This window comes from Aethalodelphis obliquidens, unplaced genomic scaffold, assembly GCF_003676395.1.
Source record: "Aethalodelphis obliquidens isolate GAN/ISIS:26980383/991018 unplaced genomic scaffold, ASM367639v1 scaffold53, whole genome shotgun sequence".
Lineage (NCBI taxonomy): Eukaryota > Metazoa > Chordata > Mammalia > Artiodactyla > Delphinidae > Aethalodelphis > Aethalodelphis obliquidens.
The window spans coordinates 148,800-172,551 of record NW_020837997.1 but is presented as its reverse complement, the minus strand read 5'-3'; the positions used below and the strand labels follow the sequence as shown (position 1 = coordinate 172,551).

The window sequence follows — 23,752 nt, the reverse complement described above, 5'->3', positions numbered from 1 at the left end:
GAACTGTCATGGCACCTGTGGGTGTGTCATTTAGATGCTAATGTATTACAATGAGCGTATAATGAGGCTCAAGGTCTACTGGAATTTGAATCTTCCGCCATCTTGGACCTAGTAAGTTCTAACCAGTTTCCTGTTCTTCTTAATGGTTGTGTCATTCTTTTAATGGTTGTGCCCTGCCCCCTTCCTTTATATGTCACCCTTAACCTATTTCAAAGCCGACCAGGGCCTTTTCATTAAAAATGAATTTTTTTTTCTTCCCTGGATTTATCATGACTTTGTTACTGAACACAATTTGTGTCCCTGATGCACAGACGCCAAATAAACTGAAACATCAGCGTTTGGAGCAGAGAAACGTTTATTGCAGGGTCAAGCAAAGAGAATGGGTAGCCTATGCTCAAAACCCCTGAGCTCCTCAATGGTTTAGGAGGAAAAGTTGTTTTGTCTTTTTTTGTTTTCTGTTCTTTTCTGGGGGGGGATGTTTTCATAGGCAAAATTTGGGGTGAGGGCTGCAGGGTGTGTGACTTTCTTCTGATTGGTTGGTGCTGAGGAAACTGGGCAGTATTCCAGGAATCTTGTGCTCAGCATGAACTTACCATCTTCCACCTGGGTTGGAGCCTTAGTTCCATCAGAAGAACTCAAAGATATTGTTATGTATATTCCTTGAGGAGGAACTGGGACCCTGCCCCAACACTGCACTATTGTTTATTGACAGCTCCTTCCTTGTTTCCTCATTCTTCTCCCTTCCCTTGATTAGCAACTGTTTGAATCTGCCCTTTTGACTCAGGGAAGGTCAAGGAGGCCAAATGAAGCCTATTTCCTACAAATAAGAAACGGGGGACACAGAAAGGCTTTTGTGCCCAGGAGGGCCCCACAGGGTCCTGCTCAGTTTCAACTTCACCTTTGCTATCCAGGGCCTGAAACTCAGCCTGGGTTGTGGTTCTGTCTTCTTCAGCCACATCTTGTGACCCAAACATGGGTGGGGGAGGGGGTGTGGAGCACATGGCCTAGAGCACTGATATCCCCTGGAGGGCCCTTTCTCAAGGCTGAGGAGATCAGCTCAGGTTTAGGGAGAAAGAGGCTGTCTGGCTTCAGACAATCTTCTGTCTCAGACTTCTCTTTCCCAAGTGACCATGAAAAGTTGCAAAAAAGGAATCTGCTTCCCTCTGCCACTTAAAACCCAGCTTAGAAAAATCTCACCTTCACCCAAAAGAGTAACAAAACCAAAAATCAGGTGTTCCATATTCTCAGATTGTCCGTCCTAGCGGGAGAGTGACTGCATTTATTACTGCTAATCACAAAAGCAGACACCTCAAATTAATGATTTTAACACTTTTCTCTGTAAGGGAAGATGCAAGAATCTGGGCTCATTGAATTTATTCCTTAGATAAGCATCTTAACTATATAGGGCCAGTATCCAAAGCACATCACGCTTCCTGTTTTTCTCTAAACTTGGCATGTGGGATTCTAGCTCCCCAGCCAGGAATCGAACCCACACCCCCTGTGTTGGAAGTGCGGAGTCTTAACCACTGGACTGCCAGGGAAGTCCCTGTTTTTCTCTATCCTGTATTCCCCTCAGGGCGCACAAGTCGGGGAGGGAGGGGCAGGGCTGCCGTGGCTGATGGCTTGATCCTTGTTTACTAGAATGGCAGGCAACACTCCCTGTCCACAGTGGACAACCAGTTGGTGTCAGAGAATTGGCGTTATGATAGCAGCAGGCTCTTCTCAGCACCTGGAAAAGCTGGTTTCCAAGCTCCTGCTCCAATAGGAGTCCAGTCTCTCTTGGGAGGGCAGAATTGACAAGGTGCACCTTATACCGCACATTATCAATATCCCATTTTGATTCAGATACTGAGCTGGCAATGTAAACAGGTAAACACAATGAGGTCTCAGTTCTTGGTGGGTGATTAGCAGTGGAGAAAACATTGACAGAATATACCAGGTATCTGTCCACCCTCTCCTACCCAACTACAAGGTGGGTCTATGCCTACCCTCTCTGAACCCCAAGACTGCCCACCTGCCTAGCACCTTCTCAAAGGACAGAGAGTGTGCCTGAGCCGAAGTTCTCTGCTGTCACCAAAGGCAGCTACGTGAAAATCTCCACAGGTACAGGAGACAGCCTTAAGGATGCTGAGGCCCCTGGATCTCTCATCTCAGTGGCCATCTTTGCTGGTGCACCTGGTTCTCCTTACATAAATTTGGCGAATGCACATCTGTTAGACTTTGGGCTTCTTGAGCAGATGGTTAAAGAAAGTTGCTAGTGGGCTTCCCTGGTGGCGCAGTGGTTGAGAGTCCGCCTGCCGATGCAGGGGACGCGGGTTCGTGCCCCAGTCCGAGAAGATCCCACATGCCGCGGAGCGGCTGGGCCCGTGAGCCATGGCCGCTGAGCCTGCGCGTCCGGAGCCTGTGCTCCGCAACGGGAGAGGCCACAACAGTGAGAGGCCCGTGTACCGCAAAAAAAATAAAAATAAAAAAGAAAGTTGCTAGTGAAATTTTTAGATCATGACCATAGAATATCATCTGGACATCAGCCAAGCCATTTTAGAAAAATATGAGTTGTAAAAAAGGAGACCAAGATGAATTTGGTCCAGCCACTCTTAGCAACCCCACCCCCTACCTGCAACTTGACGAGTCATTGTTTGCTGAAGATGCTGTGTTGATATGATTTCAATATGAGCTTATACTCTTTTCCACTCCAAATCTTCTTTTCCAAAATATTTACTCAGAGAAACACTTAAAAATATCTAGGACTTCCCTGGTGGCGCAGTGGTTAAGAATCTGTCTGTCAGTGCAGGGGACACGGGTTCAAGCCCTGGTCCGGGAAGATCCCACATGCCGCGGAGCAACTAAGCCCGTGCGCCACAACTACTGAGCCTGTGCTCTAGATCCCACGAGCCACAACTACTGAGGCCCGCGCACCTATAGCCCGTGCTCTGCAACAAGAGAAGCCACCACAATGAGAAGCCCGCGCACCGCAACAAAGAGTAGCCCCCACTCACTGAAACTAGAGAAAGCCTGCGTGGAGCAACGAAGACCCAACACAGCCAAAATTAAATAAATAAAATAAATTTATTATTATTATTTTTTTGCGGTACGCGGGCCTCTCACTGTTGTGGCCTCTCCCATTGCAGAGCACAGGCTCCGGACGCGCAGGCTCAGCGGCCATGGCTCACGGGCCCAGCCGCTCCGCGGCATGTGGGATCTTCCCGGACTGGGGCATGAACCCGTGTTCCCTGCATCGGCAGGCGGACTCTCAACCACTGCGCCACCAGGGAAGCCCAATAAATTTATTTTTTTTAAAATCTAGAAATCACTCTGAATTTACCCTCAGTGGGTTGGAAGCAGGCCCCCATCTCTTCTCAGAGCACACAGACACTTTCAAAGGTGATCCAGCTTGATTTGGGTGGGATTGATTTACCCCAACTATTAAGTCTGCACCTTTTCTGACCTGCAACGTTTTCAGGGCAGGTATCCTGGCCCCTTTACATTTTGACAAGATGTAGCAAGACCTGTACATAATAGGCTAGTACAGACATGACTTGTACCAAACCGTTTTTTAGCGGGTGATGGGAAAAGGGCAATCCCCTGCCATTTATTAGTGTGCTGAGGAGACAGCCCTTTGTCTTGAGGGGGTTACCAATCTGCTTGTGATCTCCTTCGCTATGGCCAAGATACGCGAGTGAAGACTGGCCCTTCTCATTAATGTGTGAATCTGCTCTTCCATTTCTTAAGAGAGTTCTGCATCTTAGGGGATTTCATAATACTGCAGTGTACTTTGGTGATTATACGCACATTAATCATGGTGCTCTCGTTGTTGGCTATGGTTCAGAGGGAGGATAAAATTCCTAATCTGTATGGGATGGTCAAAAGGTACGGATGGAACCCCAGGGCTTTGCCCTTGATGAACTTATGATCCCTAATAACCAGCCTGCAGATGCTGGGTGCCTTAGGTGTGGGGCAGGGCTGCAGGAGAGCCTGGTCATCCAGTCTTCCTCCCAATGCTCCTTTGCCGGCTAAGCTGCCTTCTTATGCATGTTACCTAATCTGTAGACTTGTTTGCATTGGAGCACTGGTAGGCATTGACCATTCCTTATAAGACAAAACAGTATCAACTTTTGTTACTAATAGAAAATGCACCTGGGTTTATTAGACGGAACTGGGGAATTGACAGAAATGTCATCAAATTCCCTCCATTACGCTGCAAGCAGAAGTGTTTGTGCCTGATCAAAACTCTGCTTTTGGTAGAGTAGGGAAACTATCTCACAGGAGAAAAGCAACCAGGACCAATCTCCAAGTCCAAGGTAGGCACAGACTTGTGCCTTCTCTTCCACTTGTGCCATGATTTGACTTAAGCATAGCAAGGGACCTTCCCACCACTGGCTTTATCTGTTTTTCCCAGCTGCGGCAAGAGGTCAGGAGACAGAGGCTATACGAAAATGGCAGAGGTTGGGTGAAACAGCTATGGTGTTACCAGAAGTTCATCCCATCCCTGGTGTAAAGAAGCAGTTACTTCCTCTCTCCTCTAGAGAAGTCAGATCAGATGACCAGAGCTATCTATCTGAGGCCCAGAAGTTTCACAAGGTGATGCCTGACATCCAGAGGGCCATTTTCAGCATCCTCCCACCTCAACTTCTCTTTGTCAGGCCAACTGACCATCTCTCTCAGCTGTGCTACTTGTTACTTTTTAAACTAAAATGAAAAGTCAAACGCAAATATGAATTCAGTGAGTCGAATTTTATTATGCACCTGTGGATTTATGGGAACAATGCCAAGGGATCAGATGAACAGGGAGGACAGATGTTCTTCAGATGTGGGGCCTCTGAACATCCACGGCAAGGTAGAAACATAGCTCCCCTGTCTGCCCAGCTACCCAGGGAGGGTGGGAAGGGAGTAAGTCAGTCAGTTCTCCTATCTTCCGGAGGAGCTTTCTCCAGAGCAGGTAACCGCATTGATTCTTCTGCATGGGAAGAACCTGGGATTTGAGTTGCATCACCCAGTAGGGTTTCCGAATCCAGGGGGAAGGTAACCTTCTGATTAGCTAAGTACCTTGGTCAGGTTTGCCTAAGTGAATGGCGGACTCCCTCACAATATTTGGTGGGTACTGAACGATGCACAGCGTCCCCCAAGGTTTCAATTCTGTCACATTCCCTTTCTTTCTTACTTAAGATTTTCAGATAAAATACACTAAGTAGAGTAGTGTTCCTCTTGGGATCATAACCTCCCCTCTTAATGGAATCCTTGGGCAAGAGTGCACAGGTGGGTGGGGTAAATGTACACGGAATCTGGGTTCTATTTGGAATTTTCCCCTCCCTTGGCCTTCAAGATTCATATTTTTCCCTTTTCCTGGCAGATCAATCCAAGAGGCAAACTATGTAGAAAACAAAGAGCCTCAATAGTTTATTTCTTGTTCAGGGTTATGACCAAATTATTTTATTGCATTTACTGTTCCTGGGTATGTAGATGAATCTACACACAGTAATCGTAACTATAAAACCGTGTAACTCTTTCACTGAGTTTGTGGCAGCAGTGTCTCTCAACGTGACAATGAAGTGGCTGACAAGGAACAAAGGGCCTTGCATTCATTTGCCCAGCCTTACTGCCTGCTAATGGGACCCGACATACAAATACGTAACGCATGCCTGGTGGCTGGCTTTCTGATTTAGTCACTGATACTCTATAGCCTCTGTGCTTTCTCATCATTGAGCTGCGCCAACCTGGCCAGTCTGCCAGGAACAAGACCGTGGTTTTCATTGCTTGCGGTTTCACTACCAGTGGTCACTCCCAGCCCAGAACCCCACGCAATGAAATTTAAAGGCTATGTGCAGAGGACATCCACCCTGGGAGCAGAAGCTTGGATCTGAATCCTGCTTCCAATAGAACTGAGAGTAAGCTAACCCAAGTTTGTATTGACTCACCTGTGAATTGGCAATGACAGCAGAACCTCAGGATTATCTAGTTTTATGGGTTAAACTGTGTCTCCCCATCCCCCCCAAATTCATGTTGAAGTCCTAACCCCAGTACCTCAGAATGTGACCTTATTTGGAAATAGGGTCATTGCAGATACAATTAGTTAAGATGGGAACATACTGGAAACAGTAGGGTAGGCCCTAATCCAATATGACTAGTGTCTTTATAAAAAGGGAAAATTTGGAGACAGACACATACACAGGAGCACCATGTAAAGATGAAGGTAGAGATGGGGTAATGCTTCAACAAGACAAAGGATATCAACAATAGTCGGTAACCACTGAGGCTAAAGGAGAGGCATGGAGCCGATCCTTCCTTTACAAGAAACCAACCCTGCTGACACCCTGATCTTGGACTTCTGGCCTCCAGAACTGAGACGATGAATTTCTGTTGTTCTAAGCCATCCAGTTTTTGGTACTTTGTTACAGCAGCCCTAAGGAACTAATACAACTGGCACACTAAGTTAATATATAATGTAGAGAATGACTTCACCAAAGGTTCTGTTGTTTCCCCTGCTCAGTTCACCCAGCCAAGGAACCTCTCGTTCACTGGAGCTGAGCTCCCCTTTCCTAGACACGACCCAATGGGAAAGGAAACTTAAGTGCCTTTCAAACGACGATGACTTCACTTCTAACCCACAAGCATACACCAAGGACCTTCAGGGTACAAAGAAAGGACACTTTGGGGAGCGTGTGCCAACATACAGTTTAAAATGTGGGCTTTGCCTTCCATGAGCTCACAATCCCTAATAACCAGCCACCCTCACAAATAAAAGGTTTCCATTTGGCAAGAAGCTGTAAAGCCCCCCACCAAGGTTTCTGAGCCTGAAAGGGCCATCTCATAATTGTGAGGTGCTCTTGTGGACCAGATGGTGACCAGGACTCAGACTTCTGATGACATGACATGGTCTGCTGTGCTTGGCCCTACTGCCCTTGTGCCCACGGGTCCCACCCTGCCTTCCTGCCTTCCTCCTAACCCATCACCTCATCTGCAGCTTCTTGCTGTCAGGCAGAAAGTACAGTTACCTCCAGACCTCAGGGTGGGGTGGGAATTCAGACAGCACAGGATGGGAGTATACTGAAAGTTAGCTGGTAAGGGACAGACCGCCCCCGCCCCCCCCGACAAGGGGTCACTGCAGTAGGGGGCGCCCCGGTCCCTCCACCGCTTGGGAAGCACTGGACAGGGTTCTCCTAGACCCGATAACACTGGGCAAGTCAAAGCTGGTGGTGACACGCCCTCCCAGCTTCTGGCACAGCAGAGACAGAACGGATGCTCAACTGGCCACGATCTCATTTCTACCTGAGAGTAAAGGTCAGGAGGATGTGGTCTCCGTCCTGGGGAGGAGTCTGGAACCGAGCACGAGCGGGATGTGCTCTACCCAGGCTGGAGCTGCACCCAAAAACGTGTGCGCCCTTGACTCAGTAGGAGTTCAGCGCCTGCTTGGACCGGCGCTTCATGTGCAGGCGCTGGTGGCGGAGAAGGTCAGAGTTCTGGGAAAAGCTTTTGACGCAGTACCGGCACTGAAAGGGCCGGGACTTGTCCACATGAGTGCTACTGCGGTGCCGGGCCAGTTGGTCGGGACGCTGGAACACCTTCCCGCAGTCACAGCACTGGAAGCGCAGCTTGGCCTTGCCCTTTGCCAGCAGGGCGTCGGAATCCCCGCCCCCGGTCCCCGATGCCTCCTGCTCTCTCTTCTTCAGTAGCTCGAGTCTGTCTGGCTGCAAGTGTATCCGCCTGTGGGAGAGCAGGTGGGAGTTGAGGCGGAAGCTCTTCCCACAGGCACCGCACCTAAAAGGTTTCTGGACCTCGTGGGTCTCCAGGTGCCCATCTAGGTCCTCGCTGTCACTGAACAGCTCCCCGCACACCGAGCACTCGTGTGGCTTCTGCTCCCTGCGACTCCGCAGGTGCCGGATGAAGTTGACCCTCCAGCGGAAGATTTTGCCACAGTTCGGGCACACGTAGGACTTTTTGGAGGAGGTCTGCACCTCACCCCCTGACTCAGGGCCGCTCCGGTGGGAGGTAGGGAGGCTGTGCTGCTTCTCCGTGGGGCTCTGCAGCTCGTCTGTGCAGTAGGGGCCGAGCTGGGAGTCCTCGTCCCCAGAGCTGGAAAGAACAATCTCGATGGTCACCTCCTCATCCAGGCTGTTGTCGGGAAATGGTGCATCACCTCCGGCTACCAGAAAGCAACATGGAGGTCAGTGGTGCTGCCCAGGCCACACTCTAGCCCCTACGAACCCTACCCAGGAAGGTTCAGCGTGGGTCCAGGAACCCACATTTTTGCAAGGGATCTTCCGGTTGCAGATACCTCTGGTGTTATCTAGTGGCAAGGAAACCCTTAGCCACACTGTGCCAACATATCCTCGGTACCTCTTTCTCCTCTCTCCCTCTTCCCTACCTTTTTCTCCTAAGCCCCCAGACCCAATTTATATATATATATATATTTTTTTTTTTCTAGCCACTGAGACCCCTCCAAGCTCTAAGAGTCTGCATGTAAGTCTTAAGCATTTACACATCACGTAACCTTGACTTCCTTAACCAGGCATGGGGAAAAATCTGTCAGGGTACATTAGAAGCCTTGAGAGAGAAGAAGACACTATATTCTATAAACAGACTGCCAGGAAGCTGCCAGCTACCATACTCTGAGCACTTAAATGCCCCAGGGATCGTGCAAGACTTCTGACGTGCCCAGTCCCATTTGCTCCTGGACACACCCAGTGATACCTTATTTGCCACATTATAAACATAGGCAAACTCGGGTGATGTGCCCAAGGGCTCAGGGCTGAAGGGGAGTTGAGCCCTGCTGTGATGTCAGAGCTGTTCAACGGTCCCAGACTGCCCAGGATCATCTCTCCCTCTCAGTGTCGTATCAGAGGCCCACCGACAGCCACTAGTGGTGATGCGTAGAGATGTCCTGCACTTTATAAACTGACTAGAAGAAGCTCGTTCAATGGATCCCAAGCCCGTGATGTTGGAAAGCTGTACCGTGGGGAGGAAGTGGGTGGGCACTGGGGAACCTGGTATGAAGTCCTGGCCTGCAGCCCAGAGCCCACTGCGCAGCTCTCCTCAGGACTGTTTCCTCACTTTTGTGAAATGTGGGGCTCAGGTCTAAAACAGGGGTGGGGGAGGCAGTGGTGCCAGGCCCTTCAAGATATTAGTAGGAATATGGTTATTCTGGACTTAATTGCTGGAGAGAGGAGAGTTCTGGCACCTTAGGGAATGTGAGAGCAGGTGAAACCAGACAGAGCATAGCAGGAAGACCCAAAGCCACAGAGAGCAGGAGAGACAATGGGAGGGGCAGAGTCCATGGGGGTATCTGTCCATACATCACAAGACAAGTGTGAGGGGGACTGGGTAGAATGTGAGACTGGGGAGTGGGAAGGGAAGACTTGAAGATTTAGAAAATTTTCAGTCTACCTATACTGCAAAAAATGAGAAAGTATATTCTGGGGAGAACACCAAGGGTGTGGCAGGACAACCTTGGATCCAATCAACCTTCTCGGAAGCCAGGAATGGAGATGAGATAATCCAGGAATGGTCTGTAGAGGACCCTCTCGTCTGATGGTCTGAACTACTGCAAACTGCATGGGAGGCCTACAGTGTTTCTAAGAACATTATATGAGCCGAAACACTGCCATCTTGGAATAAAAAGGAAGGAGATAGGATGAACTGAAGCAAGGCTCTCAGACTTCCAGAACAAACTAATAGAGCTATCTGGCTGCAAACATGCATCAACCTTGAAGGAAAAGGAAGACCAGCCCCAAAGGCAGTTCAGAGGTTGACAGGACTGCCACTGCATCCACAGGCCCAGAGTGTGGACACAGCACTGAGCCAAAGATGAACCCCAAGCCCTAAAATCTAACGGAATTTGCCCTGCTAGGATTCAGACTTGCTTGGGAGCCATCAGCCTTTCTTCTTTTCAATCTTTCCCTTTTGGAATGAGAGTGTCTACTCTCTGCCTGTCTTACCATTGCGTTTTGGAAGCACATAACTCGATGTCTGGATTCACAGGTTCACAGCTGGAAGTGAGTACACCTTGAATTTCACCCAAACCTGATTTAGATTAAATCTTGATGATGCTGGAATAGGTTAAGGAGTGTTGGGATAGGGTGAATGTATTTTGCATATGAGAAGCATGAATCATGGGGGAACAGAGGGTGAAGTGTTATAGGCTGAACTGCATCCTCTTCCTCTTAAAAATACGTTATGTTGAAGTCTTAACCCCTAGCACCTCAGAATGTGACTATATTTGGAGATAAGGTCTTTCAAGAGGTAATTAAGTGGGGGCTTCCCTGGTGGCACAGTGGTTAAGAATCTGCCTGCCAATGTGGGGACACAGGATCTAGCCCTGGTCCGGGAAGATCCCACATGTCACGGAGCAACTAAGCCCGTGCGTCACAACTACCGAGCCTGCGCTCTAGATCCTGTGAGCCACAACTACTGGGCCCGCATGCTGCAACAAAGAGTAGCCCCCGCTCGCAGCAACTAGAGAAAACCCGCATGCAGCAGCGAAGACCCAATGCAGCCAAATATTAAATAAATGAATAAATAATTTTTTAAAAAAGAGGTAATTATGTTAAAATGAAGTCAACAGGGCAGGACCTAATCCAACAGGTATCCTTGTAAGAAGAGGAGGTTAGGACGCAGACATGCAGAGAGATGAGCATGTGAAAACACAGGGAGAAGACAGCTATCTACAAACCAAGAAGAGAGGCCTCAGGAGAAACCTACTCTACTGAAACCTTGATCTCAATCTTCTAAGCTGCCAGAATGTTGAGAAAATCAATTTCTGTTGTTCGAGCCTCCCAGTCTGTGGTACTTTATTACAGCTGTCCTAGGAGACTAATACAGTGCATATAGGATGACATCCCCTTAAATCAGATGAAGTGACCAAAAATAGATGCATAGTTTCTAAAAGGGGGGAAATAAATCAACAATAGTGCTGTGTGCCATTGACACAACAGTGTAAAGAATTCCTAGCAGATGAGATGAAACTCATAGATGTGTTGCCCAAAACACCACAGAGAAAGAGTAACACCAGGGCTGTCTCAGCTCAGCACTGATGAGTGCAAGGGGTGCGGCGGGTGGAGAGAAGGGCAGAGGTAGGCTGAATTGGCTGTGAGGATAATGGTAGAGAAAACAGGGAAGTTATTGGTGTAAGTGCTTTTACATGTATTAAATCATTTAATCCTCAACAATCATAATTCCACAAGGTAGCTATGACTATTATCTCTGTCTTACAGGAGAAAAATTTAAAACCGAGAGATAACGTAGATCAAGGTTCAGGGGAATTGAGCTCAACTTGGGGTGGGGGGGGTGGGTGCTGCATACCAAGGCCTCTGGCTGTGCTGTCCCATGGCCAGGGAACAACCAGGCTGCTGTGTGTTTTCAGGGGGAGAAAGCCCATGACCAGGTTGATGGCTAATTCCTCAAGAAGGGCAATCTGTGGCCTGGGAATGAATTACTCCCTGTCAGCTGGGGGTGCTAAGGAGAGAAGCAGGGAGGACAGGAAGCTAGATTTTAAAAAATAAAGAAATAAACGCATTATAACTAATATATTCTTATAATGTTAGGAGGGGGAGGCGTTCTTAAGCAAGACACAAAATCAAAAAAGAGATGAAGAACTGCATTTACACACTAAAAACGTTTTTAGAAAACCATTTATGTCCTAAAAGTCCTAAAAGGTCCTTATGTGAGTCCTAAAAAGTCCTTATGTGGGTCCTAAAAACCCACAGAAACAAAGTTAAAAAACAGGAGGAATTATGGACAAATACTAAGAGGCAACAGATTGAGACCCACAATTTTGAGTTTCTACTAATTCATGGAAAAGGCAAGCGAATGTGGAATTAAGAGCATGGGCCTGGAGCCCTATAACATGGGTTCAGATCCTCAGTCTGATACTCAGCCTGTGAGTGTCAGACGCTACCTGGGCAAGAGACTTCAGCTTGGGGGGTCCCAGCTGCAGAATGGAGACATCATAGTACCCGTTAGGGGCCAAGAGTTTGTGTCCCCCCCAGAATCTGTATGTCGAAGCACTAACTCCCAATGTGATGGTATGGGAGGTGGGGCCTTTGGAAGGTAATTAGGTTTATATGAGGTCTTGAAGGTGGGAGCTTTGTGATGGGATTAGTACCTTTATAAGAAGAGGAAGAGACAAGGGCTCGGTCTCCATGAGAATGCACGGAGGAAAGGTCATACAAGCACACAGGGAGAAGGCAGTCAACTACAACCCAGGAAGAGAGCCCTCACCATACAATGAACCTGCTGTTGACTTGACCTCAGACTTCTCAATCTCCAGAACTGTGAGAAATAAATTTCTATTGTTTAATAGAAAATACCTCTATGGTATTTTGCTATAGTAGCCTGTGCTGGCTGAGACAGTATCTATCTCAGAAGGTGCGGTAAGGATATAATGCACAAATCATGTAAAGACCTTACACTGGTGCAGTGCTTTGGACATAAAGACGTAGAGCTTACCAAATGTGAAGGCGGAAGGGGCAAAAAAGAAAAAAAGGACTAAAGAGTATTAACTAGGCAATTCACAGAGAAAACGCAATAAACAAGAAAAGATATTCTGGGCTTCCTGGTGGGGCAGTGGTTAAGAATCCACCTGCCAATGCAGGGGACACGGGTTCGAGCCCTGGTCCGGGAAGATCCCACATGCCACTGAGCAACTAAGCCCGTGTGCCACAACTACTGAGCCTGCGCTCTAGAGCCTGCATGCCACAACTACTGAGCCCGTGTGCCACAACTACTGAAGCCCGCGTGCCTAGAGCCCGTGCTCCGCAACAAGAGAAGCCGCTGCAGTGGGAAGCTCGCGCACCAAAATGAAGAGTAGCCCCCGCTCGCCTCACCTAGAGAAAGCCCGCGCGCAGCAACGAAGACCCAACGCTGTCCCCCCGCCCAGAAAAAAAAAATAAAAGAAATAAATTAAAAAAAAAGATATTCCATCGTGGTGGCAGCTTTATAATGTGCTGGCTGGACTGGCACGAACGGAACCAGTTGGGAGGGTCCCTCATGAGCGTGGATGTGGGGATGTGGACCCTTCACCTGCTGTCAGAAGTGTGGGCAAGGCTACCAAAATAAAAATGGTGCCCATTCTTTGCAATCTATCATCTCTCACTGATCTCAGATAGCAACCCTCAGCTTCTTGCCATTTCAAAGTATATTCTGTGTCAGAGCCCAGCAGAGGGAGAGTGGAGCTAAAAAACTGGGGATTAATGACTGTCCACATTCTATAAGGATGCTGCCAGGGCTGAGACATGCTGTGGGCAGGAAGAGGCTGAAGAGGATTCTAAATGTATCTCGAGGGACTTCCCTGGCGGTCCGGTGGTTAAGACTTCACCTTCCAAGGCAGGGGGTGCAGGTTCACTCCCTGGTCGGGGAGCTAAGATCCCACATGCCTCGTGGCCACAAAAACAAAACACAAAACAAAATGTATCTCGAGAATCAAGCTTTCATCAGGCAGAACTGAGAATGGGCTACACATGAAAAATCATCCTCAGCAAGCTCCTTAGAAAACCAGGGGTGAGCATCAAAGCTTGTGGGGACGGAGTACTGCCCATGTAGATCGACTGTAGATTTACATCAGCATAAAATCCCTTTTGTCTACATAGGAGAGGGGGCAAACACAAATGGTCGTGAACCCTGCGGAAACACCAAAATATCATGCAAATCTTGCTTCCAGAAGGCATCACGGATTGTGCATGAGTCAGTCTGGATGGCTGCAAAAAGTCCTCCATGACACAGTGGGTTCAAGTAAGGACCGGAGACTCGGGTGTGATATTTGGAAGAATGGCTGAACACTGACAACATTAAACATGGCGGGATTTTAGTCTTCGCCTCTGGAGGTGGCAACTTTTACCAGAATTACTTGGAGTCTAAATGCTGCCGAGGGCAGTTGGAGCACATTCTCCAGAGGGCCCCTTTTCAGCATGCTGTAAACCTGTTCTCTAATTCCAACACTTTGTCCGGGGAGGCTGGTCTTCCTTGCTCAGGGAAGAAATACACAAACTAGGTGGCCAACAGCACTACATCAGCACCCTGACTCAACCCACAAGAGAAAGGAAAGGAGGGGAGGAGGGTCTCAGATTGCGAGTGAGCTGGAAGAGAACCTAGCAAAACAAAACTAGGGCAGGCAGTTGGCAAGGAGCCGTCAGCAGGAACTTCAGAAAGTTCAATTCCTGAACCTACCACCAGCACAAATGTATACACATACCCAACACGCATGCACGCACACACACACCATGCACGCATACATTCACACACAGACATACACACATGCACACACCACACACGCACCACGTACATAAACACCACACTCACACGTGTATGCCCACACACATGCAGACATGCTCACATGCATACCACACAATGCCACATACCATACACACCACACACGTACGCTCACACACGCAACACACCAGACACACTATACATACATCACACATGCCATCACCACAGGCCATATCACAGCCCCACGCTACATGCACACACAAGCTCGCATACACACCACACACACACATATGCACACTCAAGCCACACATCACATAGCCAGGGGCACACTGCCCCGCACCCTCTCAGGCGTTCCTTTACCTGGGCAGGTGCTTGGCGGGAGCACCGTCTGCTGGCAGATTTGGAACTCCGGCACCTGCGGCTCATCCCGTTTCCTTCTTTCTTCTGTCTGGAATGGCTGGAGACTTGGGAAGTCTTTCCAGAGAAGAAAATGAAAACATTGATTTTCCCTGCAGCTGCAGCACCACCTGGGGGGGGGTGCATCTTAACAGATGCCAGGCTGTGATCCAAGAGTAGGCCTAGGCTCCCTCTCAGGGCAGCCACTCAGTAAATGTCTGTTGAGCAAATGAATCTGCAGGCAAAATGGGCCAACACCACGAACGTGGGTTTTGAAGCTAGATAGGAGGAATGTGGATCCTGGTTCTGCCCCTTCCACTTGACTGTGGACAAGTAACTGCCATCCCTGCTGGCATTTCCATTTTCTGTGGTGGGATTTCCAGTACTCCACGCAGACGCTGCATAAACGCAGCCTGGACAGGGCCTGCTGGGGTAGAGACGGGATGGGAAGCTAGCCACACCAGAGGCCCTGGATGCTTGTTCCCGGTGGGGATAGTGAGTGAAATACGGACCTGCTCTGTGCCAGCTTTAGGTCCCAAAGGGGAAGGGGTCAAGGGTCTGCTGATGACACCGTACAGAACTCTTTCCCCCGAAGGAGCAGACATCTTGAGGCGTTACAGCACAGTGGTTACAGATACAAGCTCTGGTGACACGGAAAGCTGGGGGTGGGGAGGGGGCTGGGAAACGCTGCTGCGGAACTGTGTCATGCCAACCTAGCCCGAGCGCCGCCCCCCTGCCTCGCGTTCCTCACACTACCTGCAGTATGGGGCTGGATGGAGTAGACAGGTGAAGCGGCCAGAGGCACTGTGCCCAGTGCCCGGCCAAGAGGTGGCACACCCTCCTCCTCCCCTACCTGACCTCTGGAGAGCATGTGACCTCACTGGTAGAGGGGCCACTGGGTTGTCAGCACAAGCCAGGTGTCAGTTATAGCAGAGGAGAAAGATATTCCTATTACATCCTAGTTCCTGGCTGATGAAGTGCAATCCCCACACCTGGCAAAATTAAAATCCCCATATTCTTTCTGTAAGGAATGAGGGACGAGGCAAGACTTGTCCTACCAAGACATGGTCCAGTGGTGACAGAGGGCTGCAGAAAATTGGCAGAGGGAGCAGGTCTGCCTCTGGCTGGCAGCGGCCTTCCAACCCGCTCTATTCACCAAGTTCTGTTATCAATACTCACCTGCGTAGGAGACCTGGGACACATCCTTCCCCTGGAGGTCCTGCAACTCTGGAACACGTGGCTCATTCTCCTCTCCTTGGGAGAGATCCAGCTGGGCAGCTGGGTCATCTATTCACAAAAGAGGGAAGGATACACACTCATCAGTGACCTGCTCCCATAGGAAACCAGGGTGGGAGGAGAGAGAAGTTGCCTGTCCCAGGCAACTCTGGGACAGGTAGAGAAGAGAGAAGTTAGAGGGACATGTGACAGGCCATGACACCAACAGGGGCCACACAGGGCCACAGAGAAGTGGAAAGACCAGAGCAAGCAGGGAGAGGGAGGGGGAGGGAAGACACTAAAGGGGAAGCTGTGGGCCTGGGGCAACTCTTTCAGGCCTGTCAGAAAAACAGCAATGAAGAAATCCGTAGGACAAGAATGACAGAAGAAAAGCAAATGCAAGGGATACAAGTTATATTTGGTTTTGTATGCAAAACAGGCAGCTAACAAGCCTAACTTACACGTCACAGCAGCAGGCAATGGTCAACCTGCAGAGTGGCCTTGGGGCCACTGTGTACAGGTGACCTCCCATCAGGGCTTGGGGGTGAACAGTGAGGTCAGACATGGGCCCCCTAGATCCCTGGTCTCAGGAGAGAAGGAGAGTTAAGTCTTACCTGGAGGCAGTGAGACGCCGCAGTCCTCCCCAATGATGAACTCTCCGTAGAAGCCAGTCTGGGCAGGGTCTAGAAGGGACCAGTCCTCTTCTGAGAAGCAGAAGATCATATCCTTGAAAGAAGAAACCCGGTTCTGAAACCACAGAACAGGTACACCTCAATCCAGGGACAAGCTAGGGGAGGGATGCTACAAACAAGTGGGAAGGAAGACGGGGTTGAGGCAGAGCCCCCAGCAACATGTGCAGATGGGAGAAAGAAAAAGCAGACAGGCTGCTCCAGAGCTCACACTGATTTCCTAGTTCTAGCCTGAGACCCACCTTGGATGCATCTGGTTTGGCAGAATCCAAACAGTGAATGCCTCACAGAGTGGCCAAGGATGTACAGAACAGGCCTTCCTACACAGTGCTGGGGAGGCTGCAACCCACAACTCCCAGGCAGGCAAATGTCCACCAGATTACCCACGTGTTCACCCTTTGATGCAGAGATTCCATTTCTACAGTTTATTTTCACATGTGCAGCATGAGGTCTGTATGAGCTCCTTCGCTGCAGCACTGATGATAAGAGATAATAGTTAAAGCTGAAAACAAGGTCTATGCTCATCAACAAAGAACTATTTAAGTAAGCTACAGGACATCCTACAAGGCCTGATCACACCCTCGTTAGAAAGAATAAGGGCTTCTCCGTACCGCGTAGGAAGCCCTCCAAGGTGTACTGTTACATGAAAAGCACCCGGCCAGAGGTTGTCTAGATTGTCCCTGTGTGCCCAGCACCTAAAAGTCTTGACCGCCGGTTGCTTCTGCAAAAGGTGCTAGGACCCCCGGGGTTATGTGCAGGAGGGAGACTTTTCTTACACTGTGTTATAAACCATGAGAATGTGTCAAAAATTAATTTTAATTTCTGAAATGATGGCATATCCACATAATACCGGGAGTCCACAAAAATAAAGAAGTCATTTACAAAATGGAAATGTAATTCTTAGCCAGTTAGAGCATGAAGCTAGGTTCTCAAATTTCCTCTAAATACTAATATGACAATTGGTGGTATATGTAAATGTCATTGAAAAATTATTTGTTTTGTTCGTAATAATCTGGAAACTTGATCATCTGATAGAATATTTGGGAGAAGTAAAATGTGAAAAGATGGGGCTTCCCCAGTGGTGCAGTGGTTGAGAGTCCGCCTGCCGATGCAGGGGACACGGGTTTGTGCCCCGGTCCGGGAAGATCCCACATGCTGCGGAGCGGCTGGGCCCGTGAGCCATGGCCGCTGAGCCTGCGCATCTGGAGCCTGTGCTCTGCAATGGGAGAGGCCACAACAGTGAGAGGGCCGCGTACCGCAAAAAAAAAAAAAAGTGAAAAGATGAACAACTACTGGTCTAGTTGACATTTCTGTTTGTACCTTCTAATCCCAGAAGAACAGAAATACATACATGTATTATTTCTACTAAGCATGTCATTATATATTGGCTTAAAAAGCACAGGTTTTCTGCAAAGTGTTTCAATCACAAAACATTTAAAATAAAATTCCATTTGGGTTTGTTTTTTGTCTTTTTAAAAAAAAGCCCTTTATACAGTTAATTGAAAAGGACTTCAAAATAAAATTTGGGGGTAAAAATGCAACCCACAGTACTTCTGTATAATATACTAACATCTGTTTTTCTTTTTTTTTTAAAAAAAAGAAAAAGAATTCACAATATTTTAAACACATGTCCTTGCAGCTAAATCTCTGGAATATTACCAGTTACTGCCATACGGTTGCCCAGGGGCCAGGTGCCAGCTGTGGGGGTTGGTGGGTAGATGGGTGGGTGGGGACCTGGGTAAGGAGAATTTTCAATGCATCTCCTCTGGTACCTTTGGACCCTTCCTCCCCCACATACGTGCTTTTTAATTTTTTAAATTAAACCTAGAGAGTAATACAATGAACGTGAAGGATACACCACTGTTCAACTAGAGTCAATAAATGAACATGTGGCCCTTTTGTCACATTTCCCCCTCTCACATATATGGTGATTGGGTATGTTCACTCGTTCTCCTGGATATCTGGGGAGTTGCAGGTATCACAGGTCGTTACCCCAACATGTGACAGAGTGTATCTCCTAAGAAAGATGTGACTCTCCTACATCAGCACAATTCTTTTAGCGCAGTGGCTCTCAACCAAGTGGACTGATTCTGCACCCAGAGGATATCGGGCAATGTCTGGAGACATTTTTGTCACCACTGAGGGGTGGGCACTACTGGCATCAAGCGGGTGGAGGCCAAGGGTGCTGCTCAACACACCCCTACGGCCCAACTCGACAAAGAACTACCCAGCCAAAATGTCAACAGAGCCATGGTCAAGAGACTGCTCTACAAGGCAAAAAATACACAAATCAATTTTCACTGCAAAGTAAAGGGGCTGTTACAGCGGAGGATTCCTGGACTGAATGTCAATATCATGACATAGTATGAGTGTGTTTCGTGTTTGGTAATTGCAATCATTGTTGCTTTTGCTGTGGTCATCCATTTACAATGCTTGGTGTCAGTTTATTTATCTCTTGTAAAAATAAAATACAGTGTGTGAGTGTGAAAAAAAATAATAGTACTGCTAACTGATAATAACAGTACTGCTAAAAATAGATAGATAGATGGTATTATTGTGAGGGCTAAGAGATAATGTACGTTGAATGCCCAACACAATACCTGGCACAGAACAGATTTCAATAAATGTTTCTTAAATGAATAAATAAATGAATATATTAAAAAAGAAAAAAAAACTGCTCTACAACCGAGAAATTTAATATTGGTTCAGTAATATCACCTAGTGTCTTCTGAATTATGAAATAGCATTACCCTTTCAAGGAAAAATATTTTGAAGAGTTTCACGGCTGACTGTGACAAGAGGTTAAGATTGGGAATTGCTGTGTTAAAAGCTTTCTAATGGGCCCCTAGAAATCTTGCTAAACATACATTGTCTTAAAATGTCAGTCATCTGGGATATAAATAAAATTCAACAGTCGTATGTTTATGTTACCACAGGCATATGTTTACAATTACTTATTTATACTTTTTTTTGCCCCAGTCCATTCGATCAGAAAAGATTAAAAGTGTGATACTCCCCTGGGTACTTAGGGATGTAGGAAAACAGGCCTTTATACACGGTTGGAAATAACTGCACATTTCTGAACAATATTTGGGAGAATGTAGCAGAAGCATACACTGTGATCCAGTAATTCTATTTCTAGGAAATGTTTCTAAGGAAATCATTAGAGATGTATGCAAACGTGTGTAAAGAGCATAGAACACAATGTTTTGCAGAATCATATGTGAGGCTTCTTTTCTTCTTTATGCTTTTCTCTAGCGTCTGAAGACCTACCTAAGCACGTATCATTTATATTTTAATAGTATTAAAAACTGGGGAATTCCCTGGCGGTCCAGTGGTTAGGACCTCAGCGCTTTCACTGCGGTGGCCCAGATTCAATCCCTGGTAGGGGAACTAAGATCCTGCAAGCTGAGTGGTACGGCCAAAAAAACAACCAAAAACACCTGAAATAAAATACCCATGTACCCGCTAGTAAGATGTATGAACTATTAATAGGTAACAGTCTTTGCTTCAGGTTTTCCTTGAAAGGGTGTGGTAGGATTATGGTCTCCTCTGAGCTTCTCCCGACCCCAGTCCCACTCCCAGACCTTCCTAGAGGGAAGCTGCACTCTGGATTTGGTGTTTAATATTCTATGCATGGCTTTTAAACTCCCACTACATCCAAATATAGCCTGAAATGACAGCTCTGTTTTGTAAGTATTTAAATGTTAAACTTGCCTTATATGCACCATTCTAGTTAAGATTTATTCACGTTGATATACGTACGTCTAGTTCATTGACTTTAATGTATACAATTTCATAGAATTATTTCTTCTGTCATAATGTTTAGGTCTTTCCCAGCTCAGTGAACTCTCTCTTCTGTCACCCCATCCATGTGTAACAGTGCCTCCAGAGTAGATGTGCAGAGGGAACATTGGGAACATACATCTTGACCGACATTAAGTATTTCCACATCTTTCTTCAAGTGGAGTACCTAAAGTACGCTCCCACTGGCAATACGTTGGCACGCCTATTTCCATACACCTTTGCCAACAACACTGGGCACTGTCAAATATCTAAGGTTCTAGCAGCACTGTGGGTATGAAGCAATCACAGGAGCGTAACTCCCTTTACCTCGATGAACATCTCTTCATGAATTTATTGGCCAGTTGGGTTTTTTCTTAAGATGCTCGCTTATTTTCTTTGCCTATTTTTCTATTTTCTAATGAGTTGCTCTTCCTATTTTTTTAAAACCAGCTTGTTATCAACTGTGGATATACTTCACTATCATAAAAGAAAAGATAACACCATTTCAATTTTTAAAAAATCTAAGTGTTTCAATCGCTTTATGGTGATATGAGTAACCAGTAATATTAATGAAATATAAAGAACTGCAAGAAAATGTTCAACAAATTAGTAAGGTGACCATTTTAGAAAAGAGCTTCAAAATCAGAAATGTGGCTTTGGAACAAAAACAGGCCAACATAGAAGAGAAGAAAAAGTCCAGAAACAAAATTTGGTATACCTAAAACTTTAATCTACAGGAAAAAACAGAACCCTAATCAACGGGGAAAAAGAAAGATGACTTTCATCTGATGTGCCTGATACAGTTGGCTAACTACTTAGAAATAAAACTAGATTCTGATCCTTGATCATAAAGAATATAAAAATAAAAAACTGGAAGCCTCCCCACCCCCGCAAAGGCTTTCAGGCACTAAAAATAGAGACGCCATATGAAGAATTGGCAGATACTCCACATAAAAATCATGAATATCCACAGTAATGAAAAAGCATGAATGAAACTAAAAGACAAATGACAAACTGGGAATAAAGGCACACCACTTATGAAAGGCAAAGAGTGCTTTAAATATATGGAGCCCTTACACCACAATTGGAAAAGCTTTCCATCCCAATAAAAAAAGGTGAGGGAACCAAGAAAGTAGATATTTTAAAACATATGAAAAAAAGTTCACCTTTACTAGTACATGAAAAAATGTATATAAAAGACTAGTATCAATCTTCACTTTGGGGACTTCCCTGGTGGTGCGGTGGTTGAGAATCCGCCTGCCAATGCAGGGACATGGGTTCTAGCCCTGGTCCAGGAGGATCCCACATGCCGCGGAGCAGCTAAGCCCGTGCGCCACAACTACTAAGCCTGCGCTCTAGAGCCCATGAGCCACAACCACTGAGCCCACGCACTCTAGTGCCCGTGCTCTGCAACAAAGAGAAGCCACTGCAATGAGAAGCCCCTGTACCACAACAAAGCGTAGCCCCCACTCGCCACAACTAGAGAAAGCCTGTGCACAGCAATGAAGACCCAACGCAGCCAAAAATAAATTTATATATTAAAAAAAAAATCTTCACTTTGATAAAGTTTCAAAAAGAAAGGTGATGAATTTCACCCAAGCCTAGAGGCCAAAATTCTTACAATCCAATCATAGAAATCCTCTGGAATCTTCAAAAAAGCTTCTATACTAATAAGTAAAATTAACAAGGTTGCTGGTTAGAAGGTCGGTATACAAAAATCAGTTGTATTTCTATATGTGAACAAGTGGAAGATGAAATATTAAAAAACCATACCACTTACAATAGCATCAAAAGTCATGAAATTCTTAAGGAAAATGTTTACCAAATATGTACCCCATCCAAACACTGAAGAACTAAGTAAATGGAAGGATTTAACATGTTCCTAGATGGGAAGACTTCAAAATGTTAAGATGTCAGTTTGCCCCATAATGATCTATAAATTCAGTTCAATTCCACATAAAAACTCCAGGAGACTTTATTTATTTATTTTTAATTGATGTGTTGATTCTAAAATTTATAAGGACATACAAAGCACTTAGAGTAGCCAAAAGAACTTTGAAAAACAAAAGTCAAATTGGAGGACTCACTACCAATTGCAAAACTAAGTATAAAGTTATAGTGTTCTTGGCATAAAGGATCAAAACATAAATCAGGGTACCAGGTAGAGCCCAGATGTCCAGACATATGTGGACAACCAATTTTTGACAAAGGTGCCAAGGCAATTCAATGGGAGAAAGGGAAATCTTTTCAGTGAATGGTGATAAACAACTAAATATCAACATCAAAAAAAAAAAAACAACCCTACACCTCATACAATACACAAAATATAATTTTAAAAGGAACCAAAGGGGTGCAGTGGTTAAGAATCCGCCTGCCAATGCAGGGGACACGGGTTTGATCCCTGGTCAGGGAAGATCCCACATGCCGCAGAGCAACTAAGCCCGTGCTCCACAACAGGAGAAGCCACAACTCGCTGCAACTAGAGAAAGCGCATGCACAGCAACAAAGACCCAACACAGTCAAAAAAAAAAAAAAAGAACCAAAGGGACTTTCCTGGCAGTCCAGTGGTTAAGACCCCGTGCTTCCACTGCAGGGGCACGGGTTCGATCCCTGGTTGCAGAACAAAGATTCCACGTGCTACGCAGCACAACCAAAAACAACAAAAAAGAACCAAAGACCTAAATGTAAAACCTAGAACTATAAAACACACAGTAGGAAAATCTCTGTTGCCTTGGGGTAGACAAAGATTTGTTAGACAGGACACAAAAAGCATTAAATGATAGAAGAAAAAATTGATAAATTCAATCTCATTAAAATTGAAGATATCCAATCTTCAAAAGACATCGTTAAAACAATGAAAAGGCAAGCTGTAGACTGGTAGAAACTATTCCTAATACATATATCTGACAAAGGACTTTATCCAGAATATATATGTCTTAAAACACAATAAGATAAGCAACCCAAAAAGCAGGGAAAATGTTGGACACCTCACAAAAGATGGAGAAATGATCCACAAGCACATAAAAAGATACCCAACTTCATTAGTCAACAGACAAATGCAAATCAAAACCATATTGAGATATCCACCTCAATAGCCAAAGTATGTTTTTTAAAATAACAATGTCAGGATATGGTGAAGATGTGTAAAAACTGAAACTTTCATTCATTGCAGGTAGGAGTCTAAGTGGTTAAATCATTATAGAAAATAGCCAATTCTCCTATAATTAATTATATACACTTCCCCGTGACAATTTCACTCCTAGGGAATTGCCCAAGAGAAAGGAAAACATACATCCACAAAAAGACTTGTATATGAATGCTCATACAAACTTCATTCATAACAGCCAAAAGTGGAAGTGACCCAAATATTCACCAACAGGTCAATGGATAAGCCAACCGTGTGTGTGTGTGTGTGTGTGTGTGTGTGTGTGTGTGTGTGTGTGTGTGTGTGTGTGTGTGTGTGTGTGTGT

At 46.3% G+C, this 23,752-nt stretch overlaps 1 protein-coding gene across 3 annotated transcripts in view; it reads right to left on the bottom strand.

Moving 5' to 3' along the window:
• Positions 1-4,716: 4,716 nt before the first annotated feature.
• ZNF496 (zinc finger protein 496) overlaps positions 4,717-23,752 on the bottom strand; it is a 41,832-nt gene continuing 22,796 nt past the window's right edge. For 2 of the 3 annotated variants that reach the window (XM_027084452.1, XM_027084455.1), the window contains exons 7-10: positions 16,422-16,554; positions 15,772-15,879; positions 14,557-14,670; positions 4,717-8,137 (exon numbers count right to left, since the gene is read on the bottom strand). In XM_027084452.1, coding sequence (XP_026940253.1) covers positions 7,383-8,137; positions 14,557-14,670; positions 15,772-15,879; positions 16,422-16,554 — 1,110 coding nt within the window. In that variant the 3' untranslated portion in view covers positions 4,717-7,382. The remainder of the gene's footprint in view (positions 8,138-14,556; positions 14,671-15,771; positions 15,880-16,421; positions 16,555-23,752) is intronic. The other variant, XM_027084453.1, reaches the window with a different exon arrangement.